General features: G+C 35.6%; 2 protein-coding genes across 5 annotated transcripts in view; one reads left to right on the forward strand and one right to left on the reverse strand.

The window, feature by feature from the left end:
• The window catches only part of NCAPG (non-SMC condensin I complex subunit G), a 29,006-nt gene extending 20,292 nt beyond the window's left edge, over positions 1 to 8,714 (forward strand). The window contains exons 14-21 of the mRNA XM_037529091.2: positions 1,418 to 1,642; positions 2,533 to 2,714; positions 2,979 to 3,153; positions 4,945 to 5,106; positions 5,373 to 5,511; positions 5,908 to 5,994; positions 7,509 to 7,578; positions 8,498 to 8,714. Coding sequence (XP_037384988.1) covers positions 1,418 to 1,642; positions 2,533 to 2,714; positions 2,979 to 3,153; positions 4,945 to 5,106; positions 5,373 to 5,511; positions 5,908 to 5,994; positions 7,509 to 7,578; positions 8,498 to 8,621 — 1,164 coding nt within the window. The 3' untranslated portion in view covers positions 8,622 to 8,714. The remainder of the gene's footprint in view (positions 1 to 1,417; positions 1,643 to 2,532; positions 2,715 to 2,978; positions 3,154 to 4,944; positions 5,107 to 5,372; positions 5,512 to 5,907; positions 5,995 to 7,508; positions 7,579 to 8,497) is intronic.
• Positions 5,575 to 18,427, reverse strand: part of LCORL (ligand dependent nuclear receptor corepressor like) — a 131,336-nt gene continuing 118,483 nt past the window's right edge. For 2 of the 4 annotated variants that reach the window (XM_037529088.2, XM_054688048.1), the window contains one exon: positions 10,965 to 11,024. In XM_037529088.2, coding sequence (XP_037384985.1) covers positions 11,011 to 11,024 — 14 coding nt within the window. In that variant the 3' untranslated portion in view covers positions 10,965 to 11,010. Of the gene's footprint in view, positions 11,025 to 15,157; positions 15,990 to 18,427 lie in introns of those variants that run through there. The other 2 variants (XM_037529086.2, XM_054688047.1) reach the window with 2 other exon arrangements.

Raw genomic sequence — 18,427 nt, forward strand, 5'->3', positions numbered from 1 at the left:
AACAAACTAAATAAATAAAAAAAAAAGCCTCTATTAAAAAAAAAAGCATTTAAAAAAAAAAAGAAAAAAGGTTTTTTTTGTAATTAAAAATATGAGTAATTTCACATTCAAATACAATAAAATTGTTTGTGAAGTTTTTCGTGTATTTAGATGCGTAACTTTGTAATTTTCTGGGGTGGAATTTTAAGCTTTGCTATAGGATCTAATAGGTTCATGAATAAAAGAAGCTGACCACTGGATAGATTCTGTTATTTATGTTTAGAAAGTCATTTTTAGGGCTATAATTTGAAAATTTTAGATTAAAGGAAAACAGCTATCTTTGGGGTAAAAAAAATCAGTTCTTTTTCATTAAGTTTTAGTAATAAAAGTGATTTAAGAAATGTTTACACACTTATTAGAAATACAGTAGAGGGAAAATGATTTCATTTTAAAATCATTGTTAAATCAATATCCAGTACTGAGAACTTACTGCTAGCAGGTAAGGGACTGAGAAGGATAAGGAAAACTTAATGCTACTGAGAAATTAGCATGTTTAGAATTTGGAGGATGGACTTATTAGTACATTCTTATAAACTTTTAGGTTAGGTGGATTTGCCCATTTTGCCATAAGAAAATAATGTAATAGGTATGTTTTGAAAGTTCCTTCAAAGTTTTATAAATTTTAGCCATCTTTCTTGATTAGCTTATTTGACTAACTTGTTGGTGATTTTCATTCATTTTAAAGGCAAGCTATATGGCTGTATGTAGTATCAATGACCAAAACTTAAGTGCATTTATGAAGATAGTAAGTTTTTTCAAGATAGAAATATTGAGCTCTTTTTGTTTTTTTAAATGACTTTGAAAATTTAACATGTAGGAATTCAACTTTCTTTACTCAAACCAGATTTATACAAACTGCTGGGCTTTATAAAGTTGTCTAATTCATTGAAAATTAAATTCACTGTTAATAAAATCTGAGAGTTCATTGAGCTAATAATAAGAGAAAATCTTACCTTTAATGAAACTTGCCAATCTAGAAGAGTGTTGATGTTCTAATGTATGGTTTTCATCAGCTAAAATGTAATGTTTATGTCCTAATAGATGACTCAAAACAATTTCAGTATAATTGAACAGAGTTCTTAAAAAATAAAATCACAGTTGAACATGTTCATTCTTTCTTAAATACAAGAATAATACAATTTAGTTCACTATAGTTCCAGGAATTTTTTTGACTGTGCAGATGGTCTTATTAAGAGGATATGCAACTAAATGCTGTGGTACAAATGAAAAGATGGAAATTACAGTTCTACTTCTGAAAAAACGGATTATGTAGACTATTGAAATTAGATAAGAAAATAAGATACATGTTAATTTTATGCAACACAAACAATGACTAGTTTACTGAATTTACTTTTTGGTGGGGAATGTTCAAATTTAGGTTTTGCAAATTGATGATGTGACAATAAAAGTAAGTGCTTTAAAGGCGATCTTTGACCAACTGATGACATTTGGGATTGAACCATTTAAAACTAGAAAAGTCAAAACCCTTCAAAGTGAAGGTGAAGAGGTAAACACTGAAGAGCAAGAGTCAAAAGAAACTGAAGAAGAAACTGCTACAGCCAAGAATGTTCTGAAACTTCTTTCTGATTTCTTAGATAGTGAGGTAAGAAACAGTATTCTTATGTACTGTCATTTCAGCGTGCCTGTTTGTGCTCCTTAGGTTTTTTAGTGCTGAGGTTTAAACTTGCCCAGCATTTTCAAAATTTGCCTTTTGAATGTGATGCTTAAATCCAAGTTTCACTTCTGGCATAATAAAGAAAAACACGGGTCCAACTACATTGTGTTTGTAAGGGCCTCTTGTAGAACCAAAGACACAGATAAGCTGAAAGTGAAAGGATGAAATAAAAGGTAATTCTCTGCAAATAGTAACCAAAAAAGATTTGGTTGTTTGTCCTATTATCAAATAATTTTTAAATTTCGAGTTATTGCATCATCCCGTGGTGATGTGCACAAGGCTGTGGGCTCGCTAACGTGGCATGGGTAGGGAGTGGTTGGACATAGAATCTGTTTGACAGTAAAAAGTGAATAGATTTTGGCCTGGTTTGTTTTTTTCATAATATGCTACATTAATCTCTTTCTGACTAAATTAGATTCTGTAACTTTGTCTTTATTTTTGTCATCACCACTAGAAACTCTCTTCATTTTTCTGAGTTATAGATAACAGTCTTTTACATGCTTTAAAGAATTGCAGTCCTGTCCCAATTGAAATTCCCAGCATTTTACTTCAGATAAATTATTATTGCCAGTTTTTCTATGCAGAAATTAAAAAAAAATGAATTTTAAGGGAATTGGAGTTTTCATAGCAATGCTAATAAATTTGTCACTCTGCTTTGACGTAAAGGTGAGAAACAATCTTCTCATTTACCTTTAACAAATTCATAAATAACGTGTGATTGTTGGATAGTTTTTATAGAGAAATATTGTAGGACAGGCTGCAATGTTAGACTTTAAAAAGAAATACAAACTTGTTCTCATGCAAGTCGTGTTTATTAGGTGTCTGAACTCAGGACGGGGGCTGCAGAAGGCCTGGCCAAGCTCATGTTCTCTGGACTTCTGGCCAGCAGCAGGATTCTTTCTCGTCTGATCCTGTTGTGGTACAATCCTGTAACCGAAGACGATGTTCGACTTCGACATTGCCTGGGCGTGTTCTTCCCCATGTTTGCTTATGCCAGCAGGTATCTAGTCACATCAGCCAAATGAGATTTGGCTTGAAATTACAACCAGGCACCAGTGAACTATAGTTATGATATTTTGTTGCTACTTTTTTTTCTTCATTGGTAAGTGGTGAGATGAAAAGAATTTTCTTAGATTTTTATCAACATGAATCACTTGGCTCTTTCCCAGATGAAAATTTACTATGTCTTGATTGGGTGAATGTTTAATTTTTTTTCAATCATGTTTTTTCTTTGCTATCATACTTTGAAATCTTTTCTCCACAGAACGAATCAGGAATGCTTTGAAGAAGCCTTTCTCCCAACTCTGCAAACACTGGCCAATGCTCCTGCATCTTCCCCTTTAGCTGAAATAGATATCACTAATGTTGCTGAGTTACTTGTAGACTTAACAAGACCAAGTGGATTAAATCCTCAGGCCAAGAATTCCCATGATTACCAGGTGGGTGAGTATGTTTGCCTGTGCATGGTGAGGATGATGCTTAGCATGCCGGCCACTGTTGTTCTAGCAGAATAATCACTCTCAAAGATTTTTTTAAATAAAAGCTACATTTTGATCTTGAGATTTCTGGTCTCTATGGTGGTGCTTAACACAAAGTAAAAACAAAAGCTATTTTGGGAAATGTGGAGATAATCGTAAAAATATAAGTAATCAATGCTAACATTTTTGCTACTAGAAAGAAGTTAGCAAAAATTCATCCCCCTCGCTCCCTCCACCCTATGGACTGGCTAATCATTCTGAATAATGTCCTGTGTTATGTGGGACTCACTGAGTTTTCAACTGTTGGCTTACCTGCTATGTTCCTGATTCATGGAAGGAGAATTCAAAGAGTGAAAATAGCCTCAAGCTGATCTTTGTTTTTAATTATAAGAAGATAATTGCAAACTGTCCCACAAATTAACCTTAAGCTGGATTTTTAATTCTTTAATATCATTTCATCATGCCTGTCACTATATTGAACAATAATGTACTATTAATGATTTCTAATGTCTGATTCAGTTGAAAGTTCTGCCCTTCTCTAAACTGATATTTAGTGACTGCACACTCCATTCAGGTAACTATGTTATATGCGAGTAAAGGCAAAGTCTAGGAAGGGCTAGTCTACAGTCACAGAGTGCTTTAGGATTGTAGAAGAGAACTCCGTAAAATTAAATTATGCCTTGTTGGGATTTAAGGAGTGGTTTGGTGGAATGTCTTTTTCTTTTGATTCATGTGATTAAGTGTAGCTGGTTGTAAAGTCATGTTGGGGAATTATGGAAAGATGGTTCTAAGTCCTGAGTTGGGACTGTTTGGGCAGAATATAAGGGTAGGGAATTTGGGGTCAGCCTTATTGACACTCCCTAGGCAGAGTGTGTAATGAAAGGGTTAATGGGATGAAAGTTACTTATTAGGAAGATTACTTTAGTGGGCAGATGAGGTGAATTGTTAAGAGAAAGATAATAACAATAGAAAAAGCAGTTAAAAACCTTCATGATTAGCAGATAAAGCTTGTAGAAAGAAAATAATGGAAGATAGCAGTAGAAAGAATAGTAGAAATTGACATAGCAAAGTAATTATGGATAGAAAAACCTAAAAGAAAATGCTTTGAGAGGCAAGGAAACTAGAGGAGTACAAGGTAATGCTAACTAAGTTCCTAAGTCTGGGTGACAGGTGCTGTTGACATTTAATTGGCAAGGATTCTCACCGTTAACATCTTGGAGGAGTGAGAGAACTAGACTGGAACATAGGACGAAATGCAGCTGTCTGGCGCTGTTGTGGCCTAGCTGACTCCACAGGAAGCTTCAGAATTGAAATAGTTTTGAGTTGTCTAGAATTGAGGCAAGACTGGGCCATTGTACCTGTGCATCTACCAGTCATTGGATGTGGACAACCCTCAGGGAAGAGGTGTGACTTTAGGCAGGACCAGCTGTCTTCAGTCTGGATCAGTTCTATAGACCTGGGAACTTTAACCTCCAGAAACACTGAGCAGCTGGATGAACGTCAGCTGGAGGATGAATGAATGCTTCATTAGTAGAGGGGCAGGTCTGGGGCCCTGTGCCACAGTGTCCACGACAGAGTAGTTAAGGGGAGCTCACTTGGGGAAGGAATATGTGACGTTTGGTTTTAGACATTTTGCATTGGATTATGGCAGGGTAGAGATGTTTGCAACATTTGTATCCAGATGTGAACTCTCTTGTAATCATATCCTTTTCAATTTATGATTACTTTTTTCTTTTTTTTTTTTTTTTTAAGGCTTTAACAGTTCATGACAATTTGGCTATAAAAATTTGCAATGAGATCTTAACATGTCCATGTTCTCCAGAAATTCGGGTGTATACAAAAGCCTTGAATTCTTTAGAACTCAGTGGCAGTATTACTAATGATCTTCTGGTTCTATTAAATGAGATTCTGGAGGTAAGGAAATTCCTAATTACTCTTATAATCCTAGTTACTCTTATAATTCCTAATTACTCTTATAATTACTCCTATAATCCAAGTAGAATTTAATTATTTGTATTAAATTATATCCTAGTATATTGTGATTTCACTTATTTGAATATTTCCATCATTCAATTTAACAGCTTTTTATATTGTTTTTTTTAACAACCTATCACTGTATAGATTTTTTAAACATTAGAAAATGCTACATTTTAACAAAATATTAATGTTTTCTCTTACAGCAAGTAAAAGATAGGACATGTCTGAGAGCGCTAGAGAAAATCAAAATTCAGTTAGAAAAAGGAAGTAAAGAATGTGGTGACCAAACTGTAGCCGGACAGGATGCCACTACAAATATGACCGTTTCTCAGAAAGAAGACGGTAACACATACTATCTGAGTATTTCTAAAATTCTGTCCTTTTCTTTATGAAGACATTTTTTTTCTCCTCTTACATGTGGGTAGATATCAGAAAAAAAAATGTTGTAACTAATCCTCTTGGGAAAGCATACTATGTATGATAAGTGTTTACTTTTCTAGTTCTTTGGTGTGTTGTTTTTTTTTTTCCTACCATATGACTTTGTATACCGAACTCTTAGGAATTCTGCTTGTTTTCCAAATATTCACACCTTTTGGAACACCAACTCATGGTAACTTTTCAGTAGCTGCTAATAAGACTGGTTATCGTTTCTGTTTTATGAGAAATTGACTTGGAAAGATCATTCAGTATTTTTTATGAGGCTATTTTTTATTTACATTGCATTACTTCCTTTAATAGAAAAGAATAAAGAAGCATATATGACTCCTCTCAGGAATATAAAAACAACCCAAGCATCAAAATCCACTCAGCAAAAGACTAACAGAGGTAATGTATGGATTGACAAGCTTTACAATAAAACTTTCATTTTTATCTTTCCAGGGAAATAATTACTTTGTAAATTTCCGTATCTTTGTTTCCTTAGGAATAAAGCATTTTAAATGTTTTAGGTATCTTAATGTTCTTCATTCTTTCAGCTGAAACTAGATTTTGCTTTATTTGTAAAAGATAATATCAATATTAGTGTTCCTTCAAGTGCTTTTGTTTGAAAGTAAATGATTCAAATTAACATTGCAAAGGACTGTTTGGGTTCATGTTTGTTATCAAATGACCAATGAATTTATATTAGTTTGTATTTGATCCTTTATATTATTAAGCACTTTTGTTGCTTTTATTTTTGTGGGCTTTTGTTTTCTTTTTCCATCTTATTTCATATTTTCCCAAAATAATGCATTTCCCAAGGGATATCCAACAATAGGGGATTTGTTGGAGTAAAGTATTGACTGTTAGGGGATCACTTATGTACAAAATTTGAAATTCAAGATCTTTTTATTGTTTTATTGTTTTCTTATTACAAAAGCAATGCATGCTTATTACAGAAGAATCAGAAAATACATTCAAGCAAACTAATATAAAGAACACTAAAAATCCCACCCATGAGCCAACCATTATTTTAATCCTTGAAAAATATTTTTTGAGGCCCTTTCCTATGCGGATTTAATTTTCTAAATGGCATCTGGCCTAATAATGTTTTGTATCCGATCAATTATTTAAACATAAGTTGCTGGATATTGTTCCAAATTAGTCCCATATTGTTGGATGTTTTCTTGGGGGAAACTCCATGAGAAGTTTAAAATCAAATAAGTGTTTTGGAAAAAATAAAAGTCTCACATGAATAAGTAGGGTATACAATTTTTCAACCAAATGGTTAGACTGAACAATATTTATTCATAGTGCTTTTCGTCACAAAATAGACCATGAGAGCCACTTTTTTTTTAAATAGCTCAAATTTCATTTTATTTTTTATCACAAATGAGTAGCATCACTGGCTAAATTTTGTCTTGCAAATTTTTAGTAGGCAGGTAGAATTTTTACAATCCCCAGCATATAAACTCTCAATTTTGCTACTGAAATATGGGTTAGGACACATATTTGAGTTGGTCATGTGTATTTTTGAAAATTTTACAGGAAGCCAGTGATTGAAATTGTTTCATTAGGACCTGTGTATGAACTTTCTAAAACGTTAATTTTCATTAGAGTCTCCATACACCTTGTGAAATAATAGAGGTTTTCTCTTTTTTTTCCATATGCTTCTTTCCCCCAAGTGCATTTAGAATTTGCCTCCTTATAACCTAATTTCCATATTTTCCCTTGTTATCGGAGTTTGCCACAGAAATTAATTTTAATCTTGTTTGGATTCCTTTTGTTTGTGATCTTGATAAATGCTATCAAGGCGGCTGGGAACTAGGAGGAAAAGAGAGGATTTGGGCAGCTCAGAGACTAGATTAAAAGCAACAAGTAGTTGATTATACATTTTGGTAATTGTACTTACTATCTTTAAGGGCGGAGAAAGGTGACAGCTTCAGCTAGGAAGAACAGGAGACATCAGACTACTGAGGCTGACTCTGAAAGGTATGCCATGCACGTCTAGAAGAGAGCACTAGTTTCATTTTTTTTAAAATGTCTAGAAGTAGAAAATGTACTTCTATTGTAAAAGAGAGAAACTAAACATTTAACAAGGTAGTGAAAACTATGAACAGCTATGCCTTAGATATTTAAAATCCATTATTAGGAGCATTTGACTTCCTATGGCTTGTGTGCTTTCCTGTTGGTTGGCCCTTAATACCAGATCGTATATTCTTTTATTTCCATGTATTAATCCAATGACTTGGCATGCATGTGTGACTTCTGATCTTGAATTAGCAAAACCTTGAAATTTAGGTTTGGGTTCTCTACATTTACAATGATAGAATAATTTTGCCTATAATTTAGATATATTAATGATCGTGTTTTTCATTTCTGCCGATTACGCCACTTGTTGGAAACTGAAAGTTTATAGTTACTTTGGTTAAATTATAAGGTATGTTTTCTTAGTATACTACTTTACGTCATGTTTTCACTAAATTTAAATTATCTTTTGGGGAAACTTGCTGTTTACATTATTTTAGGAATTTATTGTCTGGGACTGCGAACTCATCTCTTTTTCACTTCGAGTTTCCCTAAAACCTCCATCGGCCTGTTGCTATGGTTTGGGTTTAATTACAAGCTTCACTGTAAATGTTTCTTTAAAAAAAAAAAAAATCCCCCCCCTTTATAATACCTAGTTCCTTAGGCATAAAAAATAAATAAAATTAGCTAGGTTTTCCGTAGTTCACTCTGCTGGAGAGCCAGTCAGTGTTTTTTGGTTTTGTTTGAGATTTTAGTTTTAAGCTTAGTTAACAGTATCATAATTATACAGTGATAGAATGACAGAAACAAAAATGTTTTATTTATAAATAAAATGTGGTTTTAAAGCTTGTATTAAATTGGTGTATTTTCAACATCTGTTTAGTGATCATGATGCTCCAGAGCCAGAATCGGAAATGAAGATGAGGTTACCAAGACGAGCCAAAACAGCAGCACTAGAAAAAAGTAAACTTAACCTTGCCCAGTTTCTCAATGAAGATATAAGTTAGGAGAAGAGATGGAGGTGGAGTCCTTTTTAAAATAGCCTTTAAAATTGTGTTTGGTTCATTGCTTTAATAAAGTTACCCTTGTGTCAAAATCAGGAGAAGTCTGATATCTGGTGGGACTTTCTGCTGTGCGGGTCCCTATTATTTTGGCTGTATTGAAGCATCAGGACACCATCTTCATCAATGGCAGGTTTAATCAGAATCTGAGGTGGGTACAGGAACCTGCTTTTTTAAACAGCTTCCCAAGTGACGTTTATGAATATTCATATTTAATGGCATTATGAACAACTTTTAAGTCCAGCTAGTAGCTTGCATGGACAACTTTTTTAAGTCTAGCTAGTAGCTTATGACTTGTGGTAGATTCAACATAGATAAAAGCACCTCAGACCTCACTTAACAACTATTTTAAGGGTAAAAGAAGTGCCACAAACTGGCCAGAAAGGAGCTTATCACTTCCAGGGAAGAGGACTAGCATAATGAACCTAAGTACCAGCATCCAGGTTCAACAGTTACAATTTTGATAATCACCAGCATGAGTAATTTCTCTTCCTAAAATATCTGCATATGATAACCCAAGTTTATTTATGTTTGTCATGATGTTTCCTGGGTTAAGGCTTTGTTTTTGGCATATCATTAATAAGGATAATAAATACTAGTGGGAAAAGAATGTGACAGGAAGTTGTCTTTACTAACTTATGAGCACTATTCACTGTCAATTTCATTTGTCTTCTGAAACTGGCACTTTGTCTGGCTCTTGAAACACTATGAAATTGTCCTCTTTCCTTACAACACCCAACAAAACACCTTTTATCCTTCTGATTACCTTTTTTTCCTCTTTAGTATTCAGAAGAGAAATGTCCTCACATTGGATCTATTTTACTAATTGTGCTTTTTAGGTTTATTTACCAGAGACTGTATATTTAAGGTGATGTCCTAAAATGGAGCTAAAGTAAGACTGTTGTGCTTTTTAGAACCAAATTGCTATATTACATACATATATGTGGTTTACAAAACTCAGAAATATAAAAGGAGTCTGAATGTTACGAAGAAAGCTTATTAAGCAAAAGGAAAAGGCAGATATGGTGTAATATAAAACCATGAGAAATAGATGATTGTTTTTCATTTTGTTGGCTCTGTGTCTTTTCCTGTGCTTCAAATTCTGTATGTAAGTTTTCTTGTGTAATATCCCTGTCATTAAAAAAAAAAAAATTGGGGGAGGGGTAGAGAGAAATAATTTAAAAGTACACACAATGTGCTATAAGTTAGTCTCTAGAAACTCCAATCCCATTGAGCCCACAGCCAGGCTGTCCGCAGGAAGGAGCCATGTTCACGCACACGGACCCCGTACCAGGGCTTCCTGTGGCATGGGAAACATTTAAGCACCAAACCTTTAGTGTTACTACTGAAGTTTTACACACAATCACAGAAGCCATTGCTGAAGTTATACTTTGCACTATTAAAGGCAAGGAATATTCTGTTTTTAAGACATCCCTTTACACTTCAATATAAATGGCCAAAGTACAATAAAGCCAATAGCTGTAAATCCATTTACATTACTTCATTCAAACTGGTAACTTACAGAAACCAAACAGTATTCTTGTCTGTAAGAGGCACAGATTTGCTAAGGAGTAAACATGCAATTGTGCCATTGCTCTTATAATCCAGACTTTATAGGCTTAAAAGTACAGAAAAAGAGAACTGAGCAGCTCAAATTCTCCTATGAATGGAACATGCTACTTGATAAACTATGATCAATTTTTCTATACATATATAACTTTGAAAGATACTTCCAAGAGATACCTTTGCCTTTTGCTAATTTGCATCGAGGTAGTTGGTATCCACCTGTTGTACAACTGTTCATGGGTCAGGTCATCATCACAAATCTTTACAATATTAACCTAAATCACTAACGCATTATATATTAAAACTTTGTGCACAGAAATAAATTTCGGGACAATAGTGTATTTAAACTTAAGGAATAAAAAATTCACAAAATACCATTAAAAAGAGAAACATCAAAATCCATTTGTACTGCAAAATTCCACAATGATCTGGTGTAAAACATGTAAAAAAACATACAAAGAATCTAATTAAAATGATTAATGCTAATGATTTAATATAAAGACAAGTCACAGGACTAGAAATATTTCAAGATCAATTGATAAATGCTCATTATTCAGCAGAAAGAATATTGATGTACAAAATAAGGATAGTGCAAGAAGAGCTGCAATCTATTTCTCTTCACTTTTGAGATTTTGGTCATGAACTGGACAGCTCGCTAGAGCTGCTGCTGTCAGATTCCATTCAATGGGACGATTAAGGCACATCTTAATGGGACTCAAAGGACAACTTGCTGTGTTCCCATCAGACAAATTCAGTTTCTCATCAGTTTTCATTTGGAGCATGCTGGAAAAGAAATCATAAAGCATTTTAGTTTTACTTTCAAAGAAATTACCAACCTGGTAAAAGAAAAATACAAGTTTTATCGTTTTGGCCCTCTAAACATTGGAGTAGACAGAGCACTTCTCATTCTGAAAGCACAAGAGTTGTTTAGCTCCCACCTCCTTACTGAAAACAGTAACGTGCAAGAGCGTGGTGCCTGACATGTCTCTCATACCATGGGACAAAACCCACTGCTTATACGGATTTCAACAGTATATCAGAAACATTAACCGGGTGAGCCTGGCATGAGTCATTCCTTTTTAACTCGTCCTTTAACCTCCCAGGAGACAAGAAGGAGTTAACTACTTGAATGCTGTCATGTCCTAGGCACATTCCCATGGATGCTCTCAGTCAAATTTCATAGCTAAGCAAGGTTGATACACTTACAAAGTCTCCATTAAGTGTAAGTATGGCTGAGGTACAGTAACCCAACTGAAACTGGAATACAGCCCTTGCTCGTTCACTTCAGCTTGCCTGCTAGCTCTGATGAGGCTAACAATCACTAGGAATAGAAAAATAGTTCTGGTTTGGTGGGAAGTCTCAAGTTGTCCAGACTATGTGGTGGCCAGCTCTTCAGACACCTGAGGAGTCCACAGGATACTCTGCCTGTTTCAAAGAATTTTACATTGATGGAAAAGTTGGCCTACTTGGATTTATATTAGGTTGGCCTGATTTCTAGTCAACATTATTTCCTAATGCATACCCTCTGTTGGGCAGACTGGAGTCTATTTCACAACCTCATGGAACACAATCCCACCTGCTCCCACCTAAGAAACTTGCCCCTGCATTCTTCAAAGCCTGGCGCAAATCCTATGACATCTCTGAATGTAATCTTTGTACTCAGTAAAACTTAACTGCACTTGTAAATTATTTGGGGTTCTCCACTACTGTTTCATGTCTGATAGCCTTTTACAGCATGAAGCATGTTAACATTCTTTACAGAGATAAGCAAAGTCCTGAATACACAGCTGCTCAAAAGTTTCATAAACATTTGTAAAAATCACATACAATGAAATATCTGACACAGAACGCTACTCTAGCGTTTTTTGATTCACAGAAATCTGATAGTCCTGAGGGGCCACTCCATACTGCACATGGAATCCCGAGCCTCAGCTAATATTTATAATTCACATCCTCAGATGGAAATCCTTATGTTATTAAAACCATTAAATAGCTCGCTATACATTTACTCATTTGACACTTAACTGACTAGTTAATACATCATTCTCAAGCTCTTTCCAACTACAGTCACTAATTCTCATTAATAAAGAGGAAACAACTGTCTAGAACTTAAGTGACTTGTCAGAGTTGCTACATAGCAGCATCCTGAAGACTTCCGTGTAGTATTTTTCTGACCCTTCCTTATTGCAACAAAACTCTTGCTGTTCAAACACAAAGTTAACCTGTTAGATCACATTTTAATGCTCTCATGCTCTCTCTTCTCCCCAGGGAAACAATCCACTGATAGGTATAAACAGATGAAACAGCGACAAACGATGGCAGCTAAAAGACTCATCAAATGTTGTGAATCACTTTAAAAAGCCAAAACAAAGATGTGAATAATACAAATAAATTTAAAATAAATAATTTCCACAGTAAGATTTCTAGGGTTTTTTTTGTGAGTAACCATCGGATACTTATCTTTTTCTGGGTTATTTCACTTAGCACAATGCCCTCCAATTCTATCCATGTTGCTACAAATGGTCAGAGTTTATCTTTTCACGGCTGAGTAGTATTCCATCTTGTACATACACCACATCTTAATCCACTCCAGTCATTGTTTTGTGACAAACAAGATCCAAAGCACAATAGTCTCATTCATGTCAGAAATCTTAACTGAATTTAAAAATATCTACATTGGTTACTATAGTTAGACTGATGGTCTTACAGATCACATAGTTTTTGTTTTCAAGTTAGCAAAACTCAGATTAAGAATAATGCTTTTCCTTCCCCCATGCACTGCTAGTTAACATTTATATTTACAAAACAAAAAAAAATTGCTGTTTACCATTTTGAAAAGCTAAGTTGTAACAATGATATTACGATGGCTTCCAACTCCAAAAAAAAAAAAAAAAAAAATGAAGGCTGGGAACAACAAACCATGGTCATTAAAAACATCTTTTTCTATTTTATGTCTGCTATTTGTTTGACAAGGGTGTATACATCAGAGATTACTTGAACAATGACATTATTGTTCCTTCGGATAGTTTAAAGAGATTTTTAAGCTCACTTTTCTAGACTCTGAACTCCAAATTTGGACACAAACTCTAGGGGTTCACAAAACCATACACATATATTATTCGTTTTTGTTTTTTTTTTTTTAAACTGGTACCATTAGCAGTAATAGACATGCTTGACTCAAATACACAACTAAAAACCAGGCACTGTTGGCCAGCAGGGTCCTGGGACTCCAGCCACCTCACGAAGGCTAGATAGAGCCCCAGGCACTGCAATGGCAGCTGGGGCACCTCCGGAGATGCCCTCCCCAGCTTTCAGAGATGGGGAAACTAAGGTTTATCCAAACAGAAAAATAAGCTGCTCTTTTCCAGTGTCCTAACCAGAAGTAGGTGGGTCTCTCCAGCCTGGATCCATCCAGCACCTCAACACTTACAATCCATTTTGGTATCTACCAAGAACCCACTTGAAAGCACTTTGGGAATACAAAGAGGAAGACAGTGCACATTTACAAAGATTTTGCAATTTAGGGTTTTTAGCAAATACTTGGAAGTTAGAAATTGGACTAAGGTGACTTACCAGTAATTTATGGAATCATCTATACACTTACACCAAGAGAAAGGTTAATAAATGTTCCTCAGCTTTTCCTGATGTGATTTTTAAACAATTTCCCGCCCTTTTTGTATATTTTTAAAATAGGTATTTGCGAAATTTTTAAAAATCACTAAATGTTATACAATGAAGTCTGCCTCTCCAGGAGCTACTGTTACCGATTTTTTGAGTCTTCTGCCAGATTGTATCTTTGCCTTGACAGATATGCAGCTGTTATCTCCTTTCCTCCCACACAGCTCTGTATCTTTTTAAAATAAGTGTATTTTGGAGTTGTTTCCTATTTTTATAATAAGTGCTTGATTCTAACAGCCTCATCAAATTCCACTCTGTGGATATATCATAATTTATTTCACCAGACTTCAACTGATAGACTTTAGGTAAGCCTATTCCAATCTTTTGCCTAAACGATCATGCGTTAAATATCTTACACGCGTCTCTAAGTATGAGCACAAATAATAGCTATAGAATTGAGGTCTAAGAATGGGAGAGCTGGTTCAAAAGTTTTAAATTTTGGAATTATTAAAGTGTCCCTCATAGATTACTATCTTTAGCCATGTCTGAAAATGTCTTTATTCTTTCACATTCTTACCAACAATGTGTAATATAACTTACGGATCTCTGCAACGATGATAGCTAAGAAATGATATGCCATTGCTTAATTCTGATTTCTCTTATGAAGGAGGTTAAACTTACTTTCCTGTCTTAGAAGCTATTTGTATTTCCCGTATGTGTTCTTTGCCAATTGAGATAATCTACGGTTAAGACTAACTCCTTGTGGTCTTGATTTGCATTTCCCTAATAAGGGACGGTGAACATTTTTTCATGTGTGAGTCAACATTACCTGATTAAAAGAAAAAGGAATACAACAGAAAACTAATAATAATCTTCACCTGCTATAAAAGAGCAAAACAAAGATTAATCCTTTGTTTTATGTGATTCATAACCCACTCTCCTCCCCCTCTAGTTATTAGTTGTATCTGATTTATGGTGATTTTGTAATAAGTCCATTCTAAATTTATTTGTATCATCAGTTCATCATTCTTTCATTTTGGGGCCTGTTTTATGTCATGACTTAAAAGCCGCAACAGCAGCAGCTATTTTATCTGATTCTGGCTTATCTAGCCACATCCACTCAGCACCAGCAAGTTCAGTGGTGCTCTGGCGAGTAAGGAGCTGCAGGGGAGAATAGGAAGAGTTGGGTTCATGTTCTGGCAATAGTCAACTCTGTGACCTTGGACAAGTAATCTCAGCCTCCTTCCTTCCTCTCATCTGTAAGGGGAAAAAAGTTAAATGACATCTTCCCTGCTTACCTTATACATTTCTGATGATCTAATGAGAGCCAGTTAATATGCTTTAAAACCATATGGAGCTGTAGACAAATGCAAAGACTTAGTTTAACTTGCATATTTTGGTGAGAAGGAAGCAGCTGGAAGAGAGGTGCTTGCAGTAAGACAGCTTTTATTTCTATCAAACTGGGACCTAGACAGTGAGGGTTAAACAAGGCCAAGAAGCACTTGAAAGGACTATCTAAGCATATTTTCAATATTTCATCAGAGATTCAATCTACTCTGAGATAGAGCCTCTCTAAACCACCTGATTGAAAGCTCACAAAATATTAGAAAATAGAATAGAATAGAATATCTTGGAAAGTATAAATGATGAAAATCTTGTGGGTCATGGGAATCCAAGCAATTAAGATTTGTGATTTAAATGAGTGATTACTGGTAATTTTAATATATCTAGCTTTAGTTTAAACTTGTACTTCTCACAGCAGACAATATGGTGCTGGCATACTGTAAGCTGACAGACAAGTCTGACAATGTAAGCTAGCCAAATTACAGGGAATGACACATTTTAGTGTGATAAGACAGGTCTGGAAATATAGAGCAATTGTTATAAGCCAGACACTATGCTAAAAGTTCTTACATTTCCTCACTTGATTCCAACCACCACCCACTGAGGCTCAGAGAAGTAAAATGACTTACCCAAAGTCACATGCCAAATAGTGGAAGTCGTCGGGGCTTGGGATCTACCCTCTCCTGCATGCTAACTCTTGGGCTGTGCATCAATTATGATCTTCCTTCATATTAACATCAGTTTATCTATTTCTTCAGAATACTTAACACATGACAAGTATCCAGTCTAAAAGTTTCAGACAGAAAGGAATCCCAGTGGGCGACCACATACCTGAATTAAGGAGAGCTACATATTTAGAGGATGACATTTCTTCACATTTAACTAACTGAGCAGCTCTAGTTTTATCTTCCCATTTCTCAAATAACAAAAGGAAAAAGTGCCAGAGCACAAGGGTGACAGGTTTTTGAGAGCTACCACAAAAGCATTCTTTAGATGGTGGGTTTCAAAGGACACATGTTCATCTCTTCAAAGGGAGAAGTCAGCTGTCTGCACCGATAAACTCGACTCAGCTGCAGGATCTGAAATTTGAATAGTTATTATACCTGGAACCATCGAGTTTGCACTTCTTTATTTAACTTCAAATTCTGGATGACTGGTTTATTTTTCCTCCGAAAATGATGTCTTCTAATGTTAACTGAGTAAACTTTTACTAATAGCTATTATGGCCCAGCACTAGCCGTGAGCCTAAGGTCTCCACAAATCTATCCAGTCATCATGAAAGGCTGTTAAATGTGCACAACTAGATGAAAGGCCTTTCATTAAGTAGTCAAGTGTATTGCCATGTTTTGTTTTGTTTTTTTCTGATACAGTAAGACATTATAAAAATCAAGTCACTGATACAACACTGAACTCTAAATTTGGTGGTTTCTGGGCTCCAGGAGGTATATACAGAGGACCCTGCTGTAAAGCATTGATTGAGTTGTATGAGGGGCTGCCATGAGTCCATCGGCCAGTTCTGGTGGTGACTGCAGCGGGAACTCCACTCAGAGTTTCCTCAGCTCTTTAACCAACACACCCACCTAACAGAAATATAAAGAAAGGGCTTCCAATATAAAGAAATTTGCGTAAAGTTTCATTTGCAAATTTTTGGGCTTCCTAACTACATTCAACATTGCTGGTCATTTCCTCTTGTATGGAGTGAGTTGGTGTCTCCTCTTTCACTTATGTTGAAGCCCTACAGAGCCTCCTCTGTAAAGAGATACAAAGCCTTTGGGAGATAAGGTTAAATGAAGTCATAGGGTGGGGCCCTACTCTGATGTGATTAGTGTCCCTCTAAGACAAGAAATGAGAGAACAGAAAGTGGCCATTGGTAACCCATCAACAGAGCTTTCACCAGCAATCAGATCCTCTAGCTCTTGATCTTAGATTTTCTGGGCTCCAGGACTGTGAGAAAATTAAGTTTATGTTATTTATGCTGTGCAGGTTGCATTTTGTTACAGTGGCCAGAACTAAGATAATCCCTTTCTTGAAACTTAAAACTTTTCCTTGGCTTTTAATATAAAACGCAATATTGGCTTCCCTCTGCCTCTACCTTCGACTGCAACTCATCCTACTTTACCTGGCTAACTGTCAGAATTTCTCAAGGCTGAGTCTTAGGCTTTCTGTAATTCCATACTCTCATTAGGATTTCTCATCCATATTCGGTTTCAGTCATCAATGACACCTACATCTTATGCATTGCTTTATTAGAAAGGCTTTTCCTGAGCACTGAACCTCAAGTAGCTCCCCCTCAAAACTAATCTTATCTTATCATTTAACTTCTTTATCAGAATTTACCGCCTTGTATTTTCTATTTCACCTTTTTCCCCATCCCACTAAAATAAAAGCTTGATGAAAATACAGATCCTTGTTGGTCTTGTTCAGCATTTTATTTTCAGCACATAGCCTATAGAAACTGGTTAATTATTTCTAGAAAAGATGAATCTGGGACTTCTCTTCTGGCTATGATGAAGTAATAGTTATCAGATTTACCCTCTCACTTTAAACTACTTTAAAAAATGTGAAATCATGTTTTTTAGACAATGGATAATAGAAGTGCAGGATGATAGTGATGCCTGAAAGAAGGTAAACAAAGAAAGTAACACCTGAACTTTGCTGGCTTACTGCTTGGAGCTTCCAAGCTACAGTATGGTAAGAGGTCCCAGGGCTCCTAAATCACTTAGGAAACTTGTTGAGTTGGAAGGGAGATTGGAGTTGAGAGTCCAAGATGACTACAACTGTGGGGCAGAATAGAGAGAGGGAGCTGCAGACATAAGAGGTCAGAGGTCTGCACTGGCATCCCCTTAAGTTTATAAACACTTGACCAGTGCATGAATGTTCCCCAAACCTGTAAAAAGGACCTCTGAAGAGTACTATGAGGAAAACCCCTAGAGTTGTAGACAGGACTGGATATAACTTGAGTTCCCATAAGCAAGAATGTAAAGATATAGCACATGTGGCTTTAAGTGGAATCCTCAGAAGGGCAGTGGTATGGTTCACTAGTGGGGGCAAATCTGCCCTAGAGCAAGGTTTCTCAGTCTTGGCACCACTGATATTTGGGGACAATTTTTTTTTGTTGTGGGAGTTGTCTTATGCATTGTAGAATATTTAGAATATCCTGGTCACCACCCTCTGGGCATGACAATCAAAATTATCTCCATACATTGCCAAATACACTCTGTAAG

This window comes from Talpa occidentalis, unplaced genomic scaffold (assembly GCF_014898055.3).
Source record: "Talpa occidentalis isolate TD23 unplaced genomic scaffold, MPIMG_talOcc4v2.1 talOcc4.6, whole genome shotgun sequence".
In the NCBI taxonomy this organism is placed as follows: domain Eukaryota; kingdom Metazoa; phylum Chordata; class Mammalia; order Eulipotyphla; family Talpidae; genus Talpa; species Talpa occidentalis.